The sequence below is a fragment of the Aulostomus chinensis genome, chromosome 17, assembly GCF_037954235.1.
Source record: "Aulostomus chinensis isolate RoL2024-O1b breed Wild chromosome 17, RoL_Achi_v1.0, whole genome shotgun sequence".
NCBI lineage: Eukaryota > Metazoa > Chordata > Actinopteri > Syngnathiformes > Aulostomidae > Aulostomus > Aulostomus chinensis.
Window position 1 is genome coordinate 9,275,527 of NC_141336.1, and position 12,569 is coordinate 9,288,095.

General features: G+C 40.2%; 1 protein-coding gene across 3 annotated transcripts in view; it reads left to right on the plus strand.

The window, feature by feature from the left end:
• The window catches only part of sos2 (son of sevenless homolog 2 (Drosophila)), a 101,719-nt gene that overhangs the window by 52,087 nt on the left and 37,063 nt on the right, over positions 1–12,569 (plus strand). For all 3 annotated transcript variants that reach the window (XM_086182068.1, XM_086182066.1, XM_086182067.1), the window contains 4 exons: positions 11,064–11,191; positions 11,333–11,988; positions 12,096–12,177; positions 12,299–12,421. In XM_086182068.1, the coding sequence (XP_086038194.1) occupies positions 11,064–11,191; positions 11,333–11,988; positions 12,096–12,177; positions 12,299–12,421 (989 nt within the window). The remainder of the gene's footprint in view (positions 1–11,063; positions 11,192–11,332; positions 11,989–12,095; positions 12,178–12,298; positions 12,422–12,569) is intronic.

Genomic DNA, 12,569 nt, shown 5'->3' on the forward strand with positions numbered 1-12,569 from the left:
TATCTCATTCTTCAGGAATACAGACAAACTCTTTGCCTTTCAATCAAGAGGAGTATACTACACAGCTGCCGGTCTTGATGTGCAGTTGTTGACAATGTGAGATTGCATTAATTTGTTTCTTTAATTGAAGACAATCATCCCCAGCTGTTTTGTGATATATATGTCCTTATTTTGATATTTCCCAGAGTTGGAGGGTATTCCCTAGAGATAAAGATGGGATAAAAGCTCACTCAAAAATTCCCTTTAACTTTTTGTCCCCCTTCTCCTGACTTTGAGGTTGTAAAGAATTAGATAATAAATGAAAAGTGCAGAGAAGTTTAGTATCTAAAGTTCTTCCAAGCACCTCCCTTTTCCATGTACACATAACGCTTCAGACGCTGTGATGTGCACAAATACACAGGCTGGCGTTTTCCGGGTAATAGACCTTATCCACGTAGACAGCCAGTAATTTCCAACTAAGGTAAAGGAACCACTGTCATTTTCATGTGATTTCATAAATGTAAATACAGCAACAGGCTGTGCATGCTCTTCCATAGCAATTCACTGAGGCTCTCAATCTTTATTATCTAGGGCTGTCCTCCATACCATTGGTCTGGCTTTGAAACTTTGGTGTTAATTACCTGCAAATGATCAAAGCCTCACTCAAATCAATGTTAAATAGAATGCAGATCATACAAATTAAGCAAACATAAGCCATAGAAAATTTCTAGCAAGTGCGATGGCTCAGCAACGCTGAACAGTTTTCAGGTGATTAGCCAAACTCATTGGATTTGTGAAATGACAGCTTCATTTGGTAGATCTAACACTCAAGATTTTTGGGCTCATCTCTACAAATTTGGAAGGTCCTCCACTTCCTTGACTTGACCTATTTAGTGTTCTTGAAGCCTGACAAACGACATGTCATGTGTCAACAGCAGGTTCAACAAATTGCTGGTGACTTAAGTTGGGAGCTGCACCTCACAAAACTATGAAGTTTAAGCTCTGTCTAAGTTAAGTAATGATAGCTCAAGCTTTGAATTATGAATAATATGCCTAATTTTTCTGCACTACTACTGCCCCTTTTGGAATGAATAATGTAGCTTAACAACAACAACAAAAAAACAATCCGACAACATTGCATACTGGTTTTGGCGTTGATTACCATGGCAACAAATGAAGCTCTGAAGGCCCAAAGCTTTCAGGCCAGCCCTATTTTCATCTACATATGAAACAGTTGATAAAACTCTCATCCTTCCAGCGGCATCCTTGTTTTAGTCTTTTGGCTGACTTTGGTAGTGGTTTTTTTCATTTTAATGAATTCAGATTTTTATTGTTTAGTTGACATGTTCTTGCTCCATTATGATATCCCTGTTACCTTTTATCACACAGCAGACAAACTCAAACATCAACTTTAACAGTTTATGAAAAATTTTAAAAAACAACCATAAACTTCAAACTTTAACAATAAACATAAAAAATTGAATAAATATGCACTCGTTTTGTGAAGCCTAAAGCTGACTAAACCAAACCACGTAAAAGAAATCTTCTGCCCACGGTTGAGATTGAGAATTGTACCACCTGTCAGAAAAGACTGGGTGGGATGTTCCATGACAGGCCAACAAGAAAATGAAGGTTGGCCTTTTTGCTGGGCATTCCCATCTCACAGATGTTTCCCCTCTTGTTTAATTATGGCATAACTCAAGGGTTTTAAGCACTACTCTGTACCTGTGTAGAGGAGGCTGTTTTATGTGATTTTCACTGCATTGCTCATACAGTATATCGAGTGCGGTGGTTTCTAAAAGAACAGGTGACAGTTTCAGAGTGAATGTCTGGCAAGATAAGTGCAAGGTTGGGTATTTCAGTGTCAATTCCCAAAACATTTTGGGGGAATTTAACAGTTACTTCATCATAACCCAAATATGGAATGAACTGCGCTCCTGCATCCTCAGCTTCAAGACACTTGACGACTTGATCAAAAAGGTGGTGGTTCTAACATGGCATTTGACCAGTAGTGACTTGGGACAGTGTTTTCAAAACGTTTGTGTTGTCAATGTCAGCTATATTGAGGTAAGTTTTGGGCATGTGACTGTTCAAGCTGGACATGTTGCTTGCATTTAGTTGTTACAGAATATTCATTGCAGCATGGCTCGATGGTAAAGTGGCTGTCTAGCAACCAAAGGGTCACTGGTTAGGTCCTCACTTCCCTGTTGATCATGTCGAAATATCATTCAACAAGATACTGAACCCCTAATTGCTCCTGATGGCCCTGTGATGGACTAGTGACCCATTCAGGGTGTACCCCACCTCTCGCCCTATGTCAGCTGGGATAGGCTCCAGCAACCTCCCCCCACACCCCCACCCGCAACCCTTTGTCCTGTACCTGGACTGACTGTATTTTGAATTGTGCTTCGGAGTGGAAGGGGTTTTCTGCTCCCGGGTTTTGGCTTTTAATGCTTTTTCCACTGCACCTGGTTGTTCAAATGATGTCTGGGATGACTTGGATGGGAACAAAGTTTTAGCTGAAAGGCAGCCTTCTTCTGTATGCAGAAGCAGGGGATTTTCTTTTCTCTGTGTCAGCGGAAGATCAGAAATAAGAGAATTGTCCTAGCTGGCACTACAGAATTGATTCAAGAAATGTTCATTCATTTTTTCCACAGGTGCACCAACACATTTTATAGTGAGGTTAAAAGTAGCTTGAAGTCATAAAGGAAAGCTGAGGACTTCTCACTAGCATCTCGTCTATAACTGTAGCAAAATGTTGTCACCATCTTGAAGAGTGCCAAATTCTGAATCAAGTTGTTGCAAATAAATATCAGGCAAGCTTTCAGAGCTGGCAGCACGGTGGTGCAGTGGTTAGCACTGTCGTTTCACAGCAAGAAGGTTCCAGGGTCCTTTCTGTGGGGAGTTTGCATGTTCTCCCTGTGCCTGTGTGGGTTATCTCCGGGTTCTCTGGCTTCCTCCCACAGTCCAAAGACATGCGAGGGGACTAGGCTAATTGGATACTCTAAATTGACCATAGGTATGGCTGTGAGTGTGAATGGTTGTCTGTCAATATGTGTTGCAACCCTTAACAGCATAAGCGGTAGAAAATGGATGGATGGATGGGGGACTGGCGACCTGTCCAGGGTGTACCCCATCTCTCGCCCAAAAGCCACTGGGATAGGCTCCAGTCCCCCCCCCCCCACACACACACACACACACACATACACACATCCCTTAATAGGATAAGCGGAAGAAAATGGATGGATAGATGGATTGATGGGGTTTCAGAGCTCAAGTGCTTTCTCATGTCTGTAGCGGGAAGCAGAAGACTGTAAAGAATTTTCATCGACCACTCAAGATCTGACAGAGCAGGATGTATCATAATGAGGTCAACACTATATTGCCAAGTACCATTTTCTGCTTCTTGTGGAGGTCTAGGTATTTTATCTTAAAAAAAACTCAGAGTCTGAGATGAAAGCATATGCATTGGAGGCTCTTCTGCAAACGGTGGCTTAGCTTTTTTCCCTCAATGCTGGTTTATGGTCACTGGACTATGCTGGCTGGAGGGATTTTGAGGAGGTTTTTTTTGGTGAAGTTTTCAGGACTGCTTCCTCATCACCAAGGGCAGATCCAATATCTGTGACACATTCATCAAGTTGGAATATCATGTCTTGAGGGACGTTGCCACACTTGTGTGTGTTGAAGCTCAACAAGGTATGAACAGGTTTTTTATGTCCTTTATTTTTAGTATAGACACTGGCAAAGGAGGAAATCTTCTCAGTATTTCCTTTTCCTGTTAATACCATACTGTAAGTGTAGGGTACCAATGGTGCTAAATTTTCAAGAGCAGCTCTTGAGTTATACTCTATGATCAAGTTTTGGTCAGAAGCTGATAATGGCTCAATTACTGATACAAGTTTGTTTATGGAACCATATTGTTTGAGAAAAATCAAATCCTTTACCAAAATGACATTTGAAATCTCAACTCTCAGTTCCTTAAAAACAGTATAACACCAACCAATGTAATAATGCGTACTACAAACGTAACAAGCAATTTCGCACAAATGTAATAACTATTATGTTTACTGAGATTTTTTGTGGGGAAGTGAAAATCTTCAACTTTCAGTATTGTAATAACTTCCCACTAATGTAATAATGCAATGAATAATGGTTGTTGTGTGTTTGTTTGCCTATACACCTACTAGTCCTGACATGGGTACAAAATCCAGCTGCTGACGCTCCGCTCCACAATCACACAATTCACACTCCCCCTTTACATGCAGCAAGCAGGTTTGTCATTCCTTTTCACTTCACAAAATTGTTGTGTTTTTAAACAGATTAATTTCTTTGCAATAAGCATAATCCTTCTTGTTAATGAGGATCATCATATCTCTCTCTCTCTCCCCCTCTCACCACTGTCTGTGCTGCTGAAACAAAGAAGCCCTGACCCACATATCACTACCTGCCAAGTCTATTGCTTTTCCCCCTCCACTCAAATTTTTTTTTCTACTCTTGAATGTTTGATTTTCAAACTTGTGGGATGCGATGTATTTGTATAGCTATATTTTGATTTTTAATGAGGGAAAAAGATCTTAACAAGATAGGCATAGATTTGCCTATTTTAATTATTTTTTTGTGTGTGTTAAAAACTACATCAGTCACATTATTATTTAAAGAAAAGTATTTTATAGGCTACACCTTGAAACATGTCTTGAAGTAGTCTTTGATGATTGAATTTTGTTGGGCTATTTATTTAGAAGTGATAACTTAATTGTGATAAGATAATTACCATTATGATGAAGCTACCGTACTAACAAAGTTGTAAGAAGTGAATCTGTAGCGACTTGGACTGTACTTGTTCTGGACTGCAGTGGTTGCCATGATAATGTGACAAACAAGCAGCTGTGGCAGTGTTTCAAGAAGAAGAGCAATAGACTTGGCAGGTAATGATTTGTGGTCAAGCATCACAGACAGACAGCAGTGAGAGAGATGATGATCTCATTAACAAGAAGCATTTTGCTTATGCAAAGAAATAAACAAAACAATTTTGTGAACTGAAAAGGAATGACAAAGCTGCTTAGGGGGGGAGGGGTGTGATCGTGGAGCAGAGAGTCAGCAGCTGGATTTTGCACCCACAGTCAGTATTAGAAGGTATACAGATGCAAATATAATAGTTATTACATTTGTGGGAAATTGTAAGTTACATTGTAGTAGGCAGTGGCTATTACGTTTGTGGAAAATGTATTACATTCGTGGGATTATTACATTAAAAGCTGCAGATTTTTATTACATTTGTAGTCTATTACATTTGTAGGGGTATTAGCAATATGTACCAACAGGTAAGTCTTTTAAGTGTGTTATGTTGTGTAGAATTAAAGAATATAAATTGATTTAAAAAATGTATATGTATAGAAATTTCAATTTTCAACAACACATAGATATCAACCACAGTTCTCAGTATATCACGGTCTGTTTGAGTGGCTCGCCAAAACCACTGAGGTTCCCCTTTACCTTTACAGAATGGGAGGAATCCCAGCAGAAGAAGTTATCTTCATGCAGATCTCAACCCAGGAATCCATACAAAGAAAGAAAAAAAAACAGGCTATAAAGGCAAAAAAGAGGATTACTGTAATATTCACGTAAACAAAATATATTTTTAAATGTAAATAAATGCATATAAACACATATTTATACATGTACATTGTTCCCTCATAAACATTTTAACTATTCTTTACTGCCAATTGAATTAATTGAACACATTTCTCATAACATGAGACAAAAGGGCTGAAAATTTCTTTCCGTTCATCTTTTTTTACTCGCTGCTCGCTCTCAGGAAAAAAAAAACAGATTGAAGGTAATGTAAATAAAACACCATAATATAAAACTTTTTTTTCACAACATACATGAAATTAATGCCTCATTAATCCATATTAACATTAGCAGATGCACATTTCAACTCCATTTATTGGACTTTTATTGATGAAATTTACTCACCAGTGGCTCAAGCATTACATACACACACACACTGGGCACAAGGCAGAATACACAGCTCTCATCAGTCCAGGTTCCGCATTTGAAGAAACAGGGACACAGGAGTTCAGGAACGTGTAACCTCACAATACAATTCAGTGAAGTTCAGTTGGCTAATGGCATGAGCTAGCGTCATGAATACTTACAAACACAACTCACGTTCTCTTCTGATTCCGTCACAAAACACACGGTCCGCTAATCAACCCACGGCAAAAAAGAAGTTTCGCTCTCCGCACCAATGATAAAAAGTCACACAGATGTTGGAATATTCGGCTCTCTTACTCAAAAAACAATATTATCTGTAGCAACAGGTTAGCAGGCAGCCACCTTGACAACAGTCCAGCAGAGTGGGCGGGAAAGAGAGAAGAAAAAAAAACAGCATGACAACACTTCACCCTGATGGTGTCTGATTGATTATGCTATGTTAAGTTTCAGGAACTCCTCATGTCACCTGAATCTTGTACACTTTGAGAATTCCCAAATTCCCCACATGACATAAAACAAAATTCTCTTTTTAAACAGATAAATAAACTTGTATGTATTGATCTTTTTAATCTAGTTATTGACATATTTAAGATTTTAATCATAAATCCTATTAATTAATTGTATGTATGATTATTTTATATCAAACCCTATTGATTTATCTGTCACATAAAAAATATGAATTTATTAATTTATTGATCTAATCAATTAACCGGTCTACTGGACTTTTAATAAGGGCCTAGTAACCTGGGTTACAGAGGGTAAATGGCCAATTCGGGAGTTCAGTTCATCTTGTCTGTTGCAATGGGCATCACAGCGTAGGAAACTTTACTTTCTCTGCACCACCATTCACCTTATGTGGAAGCTGCTAACATACATATTTAATCAGGGCCTGAGCCTGAAGGTACTTCAGGTGAATGTTTCATGATATATATTTTGTGTTTCACTTTTTATTGCATTTTAACAATGGAACACAAGGACCAACATACACTTGAACAATAACAGAACCATTATAACAAAATGACATAGAAAAAAATATATATATTATAGACAAATGCACACTTATCCAAAAAATAGAAAAAGGAAGAAGAAGAAAATCTATATAAAGAAAAGAAAAAAAAGCATGCATACAGTGCTCACAAGGAAAGACATAAATAATCCCGGCTCGGGCACGGGATCTTTCTGTGTGGAATTTACATGTTCTCCTTGTGTCTGCGTGGGTTCTCTCCGGGTACTCCGGCTTCTTCCCACCATCCAAAGACATGCAATTGGGGACTAGGCTGATTGATACTCTAAATTGACCGTAGGTATGCATGTGAGTGTGAATGGTTGTTTGTCTCTCTATGTTGGCCCTGAGATGGACTGGCGACCTGTCCAGGGTGAACCCCACCTCTTGCCTGTTGACGCTGGGATAGGCTCCAGCCCCCCTGCGACCCTTAATGTGTAGGAAGAAGCGGAAGACAATGGATGGATGGATGGATCTATATGTCCACAGTTAACATTTGCAGAAACTTTTGCACTCACAATCACCACCTCACATCAATTTGTTACATTTGACATAAACAAACAGATTTATCATTCACAGAAAAATCAATAGTCACTGCTTCCTTGAGCAACTATCTAGTACAACATTTACAGTATGTAGGGACCCCATATTTTCATAAATGCCTCCTGTTGTTTAGTCTAAAAATCAACTGCTCATAGTTTTTTAGTTTATTTTAGTCATTTACCCCAACCATTCATTAAATGGGATTACATTTTTTGATTTCCAGTGTCAGAGAACAATTCTACACCCTCTAGTAAGGGGGAACTTAAAACATAGAGTTTGCTGAGATGATAACTGTAGTCCCATTGTTATTTCACCCAAAACACATAAGGCATGGCTCTGAGATAGATCAGTTCCGCGTACCCTGTTGATGAATAAAATTACATTTTCCTGTAGATTCTGTGTCATTTCACATTCATACAACATTTGTAAACGTGTACGTTGCATGGCTTACGTAAGCAACGCAATGTGTGCGGTGACATCATTTGTGCCCACTGGAATTGACAAGGGAATCATTTGCAAAATTGGCAAATTATTCCAAGGAAGTGAAATACTGGGAACCGGTTCTCAACAAGAACTGGTTTTCGATTCCCATCCTTAATGTGAAGGGCCTGAAGATTCATCAAGCACAGATGAAATGCAGGGAGCAATGACGAGCATAGCAATGCAAAGGTCTAGTACTTGGTGAGATAGAGGAGGACTGGGTCTGGAAACACTCCACAGAGCCCAAAGCCTCCAAGTGATGCCAACAGTCCCTTAGACCAGGAAGTTTGACAAAAGAAGGATCAGATGGCCCCAAGGTTCTAAGACAGCAGAGTGGCAGACATTTGATGAGGATGCAGTCAAGGTGCAAAAGAAAAAACCAAAGGGGATGTTGAAAGGAGGCTGGGGACTATGGCCATCATAGTGAGCATGGCTGCAGAGAAGTTTGGCATGGAGGAGGAGAGGGGAGTGAAGCAGCCTTACACCAGGAATTACAGGGCAGCAAAGAGCCACAACATCAGGAAAGAGCTGAAAGCCCTTAAGAAACAACACAAGGAAACCAGTGAAGAAGAGAAAAGCGAGGTCTAGGTCAGCACCAGGACCAAACAGAATGCCCTACAAGGTCTACAAGCACTGTCCCAACCTTCTGCACCGGCTTTGGAAGATCTTGAAGGTCCTCAGGAAGAGGGGAAGAGCAGTGCAGCACTGGCGATTTGCAGATGGATTGTGGATCCTGAAAGAGCAAGATTCCAAGATCATCAGCCAGTTCCGTATCATGTTGCTACTCAGTGTTGAGGGAAAGACTTTCTTGAGCATTGTAGTAAGCGGCTGGGGACGTTCTTCCTCAAGAACGGGTATATAGATACTTCAGTGCAGAAAGGCGGCATCCCCAGCACACCAGGGTATTTAGGTCACATGGGCATGGTCACACTGCTCCTCAGAGATGTAAGGGAGAATAAGGGAGATCTAGTGGTGCTGTGGCTAGACCTGGCCAATGCTCATGGCTCAATGCTCCACAAACTGGTCCATGAAACTCTGGAGAGGCAACATATTCCAGCCCTGGTAAGAGACCTCATCCAGGACTATGACAGCAAGTTCAGCCTGAGAGTCTCTGCAGGATCGGGAACATCAGAGTGGCACCAACTGGAGGTGGGAATCATCAAGGGCTACACTATCTCAGTGATCCTGTTTGCTCTGGCAATGAATATATTGATGAAATCTGCTGAACCTAAGTGCAGAGGTCCAAAGTCCAAGTCGGGGATCTGCCAACCCCCAAACCACATCTTCATTGATGACCTAATCTGTCTCCCCTGGAGCCTTCCAAGAACTCATTTTTCGTATAGCGTTTTGAACCTCTTCTAACGTGCTATAGTCCCCAATTTCCTTTTGTTTTTCCTCGAACAGGGCTGGCTAGTGCACCTGGGACAAAATCCTGTCTATACCATCTTGATCTATCAAAATGCCTTAAATGTCTCATTAATCTCCTCCCTGTCTGTCACTAAGGTCCCATTTTCATTCTCCACATAAGTTATTAAAGTGTGATTGTAGTGTTGTTAGCTCTCTGTGCCAGAAACCTCCCTGCTGCTTCTCCTTGCCCATAGTACTTTTGTTTACATTGAAATAATGAAATTTCTGCCTTCTTCTGCATAATAGAGTTTAGTTCAAATTTCATTTTGTTCAGCTGTGTGGATACCACTGGTTCGAGCTGGGATGCATATATATTTTTTGAGATCCTTAATTATTTTCTCCAATTCAAGTAGTTGCATAGTAGCTTGTTTTTTTTTTTGAGTAAGAACTATGTTGTGTTAAGCTACCCTCAAGAAAGCTTTAAATGCACCCCAGTCTACACCAAGGTTAGAAGTCAATCCCTCATTGAATTCCCAATACTTATACTAATGACCAATACTACAAGAATTTCCTTTCTAATAATATTGTGTGATTTATTATTTTGGAGTAGAGAGGTGCTAAGTCTTTACTGGCTTTTAGAGGTTTTAGATGCAGACCTAGAACCTAAGACCACTTCAACTGGAGCATGGTCTGATAATACTATATTACAAATTGAAGCAGTTATAACTGAACTCACTAACTGTTTAGATAGAAGAAAATAGTCTATTCTTGAATAAGAACAATGTGGGTTTGAATAGAAAGTGTACTCCCTGCCTTGGGGGTGTAGAATTCTCCAAATGTCAACAAGACCCAGTTCATTTTCTAAAACATTAATGGCTATTTGTGATTTATGTATTGACCTTGTATTCGTGACTTTTGATTTAACTAGGGCTGGGTCTCTTACCTGATTAAAATCCCCCACCTCAAGTATGACAAAGGTATTACCTAATTGTTTCACCATATTGCAAATATCAATGAAAAAATGTGGATAGTCTATATTTGGTACATAGAGGTTAATAAGAGAGCATCTGCAGCCAAACAGATCCACATTTATGGCAACTCACCTTCCTTCCTTGTCTGAGAGTGGTTTGTTTATAGTAATATTTATGTTTTTTTGAATTATGATACAGATAAGAACAATGTGGGTATGTTGGCTAGATGAATAGGTACTATTGAATATTTTGTCAACCCAATCCCTTTGTAACTTTGTTGACTTCTCATTATCTACATGTGTCTCCTGCAAAAAGCAGACATTAATCTCTTTTGTTTTGGGTACAGGAGAAGTTTCTTCCTCCTGATAGTGAAATTTGCCCCTTTAATATTCCATGATAGGAACTTAAGCATGCCTGCCACATTAAAGTAATGCTTCTACTATTTTACCCTCTGCCATCTTATTAAACTCTGTGAAAGATGTGGGACATTAGAAGCCTTCTGAATTTGACAACAATGAGTACATATGCAAACAAAACAAAAACAAAAACCCTGAACCGAAACAACAGAATAGTAATTCATAACATTTTATTGTTTACATAACACATTGTCAGAGTCACATTACCACATTTGCTTTAAATATTTCGATGTCTAAACATACTTCAGAAAGATTTTGTCGTAAATTGACTGTAAATACTGATATTAATTGACCTGGTTTACATTTGTTTTTGGTTCAAATTTGCAGCAACTTCAGGAGCGCAGTGAAGACCAAGATGACAGAGAATGTTTGAAACAGGCAATAACAGCGCTGCTTAACCTACAGTGCAGCGTGGAGCGAATCTATGCCAAGCACCAGCCACGTCGTAAACCTAGGTACGTCTTCAACATAAGTATTGATAACAACATGTTAAGTCTGTAGTTCTGCCTACATGTTGACAAGAGGCAGTAGTCCAGAACCACTGTATTTGTCAGTTATCCATGTAACTCTTTTGGCTGTGATATCCTCCCTGGCAGTGAGCCCATGTACCGCCTGTACAGCAGGCAGGTTCGAAGCAAACAACTTGCCATTAAACGCATGAATGAAATCCAGAAGAGCATCGATGGCTGGGAGGGAAAAGACATTGGCCAGTGCTGCAGCGAGTTTATTCTGGAGGGGCCACTTTTACGAGCAGGTGCCAAACACGAGCGATACAACTTCCTGTTTGATGGCCTCATGATCAGCTGCAAGGCTAATCAAAGTTCACGACTGCCAGGGTCAGGCAGTGGGGCAGAGTACCGCCTGAAGGAAAAGTTTGTGCTGAGGAAAATCCGTATTGTGGACCGTGAGGACTTGGCAGAGCTCCGGCATGCCTTTGAATTGATGGGCAAAGATGAAAACTGTGTGGTTTTCTGCGCACGGACAGCAGAAGAGAAGGCAGCATGGATGGCGGCACTGGTGACCCTCCAATACCGCTCCACGTTGGATCGCATGTTGGACACAGTGCTGCAGCATGAGGAACAAGCACATCCTTTAAGACTGCCCTCCCCGGAGGTTTACCGCTTTGCTGTGCAAGACTCTGAGGAGAATATTGTGTTTGAGGACAAAGTTCAGAGTAAAACAGGTATCCCCATCATTAAGGCAGGCACTGTGGTCAAGCTCATAGAGAGGCTCACCTACCACATGTACGCTGGTAAGAATATGGCACCCGTTTTCTTTTGTAAGACATTCTAAATATTTGTCTATGTTTCTCAAACTTAAAGTTGTTTCCCATTATCGAAACTGTTTTTCCATTCATAGATCCTAACTTTGTGCGCACATTTCTCACCACGTACCGATCATTTTGCAAACCACAGGCGCTTCTTACCCTGCTGATAGATAGGTATGATTTAACCACCTCTCATTATTGCTCAATAAAATGTACTGCTATCAGAGCAACTTCACTTGGACAAATATTTTTCAGTGATAGATATCCATGCCATCAAATATTTATGTCTCTTTAGGATTGAGATTCCTGAGCCAGAACCCACTGAGGAGGACCGGCAGGCTCTCTGGAATGGTGACCAGCCAATGGCAGCTGAGCTTCAGAGGTTCCGGAAGGAATATGTCCAACCAGTCCAGCTCAGGTACTAAAACTGTTCAGCCTGAGGAGTTTGAATACATGAACATCATCAAGAAAAAGAATTCACTTATCTCTTTAAGGAAAGGAATTGAACAAATAGTTTTGGTGAGCAGGGACCAGGTTAAACTTCTTAAACGACTCACCTCTTAAAT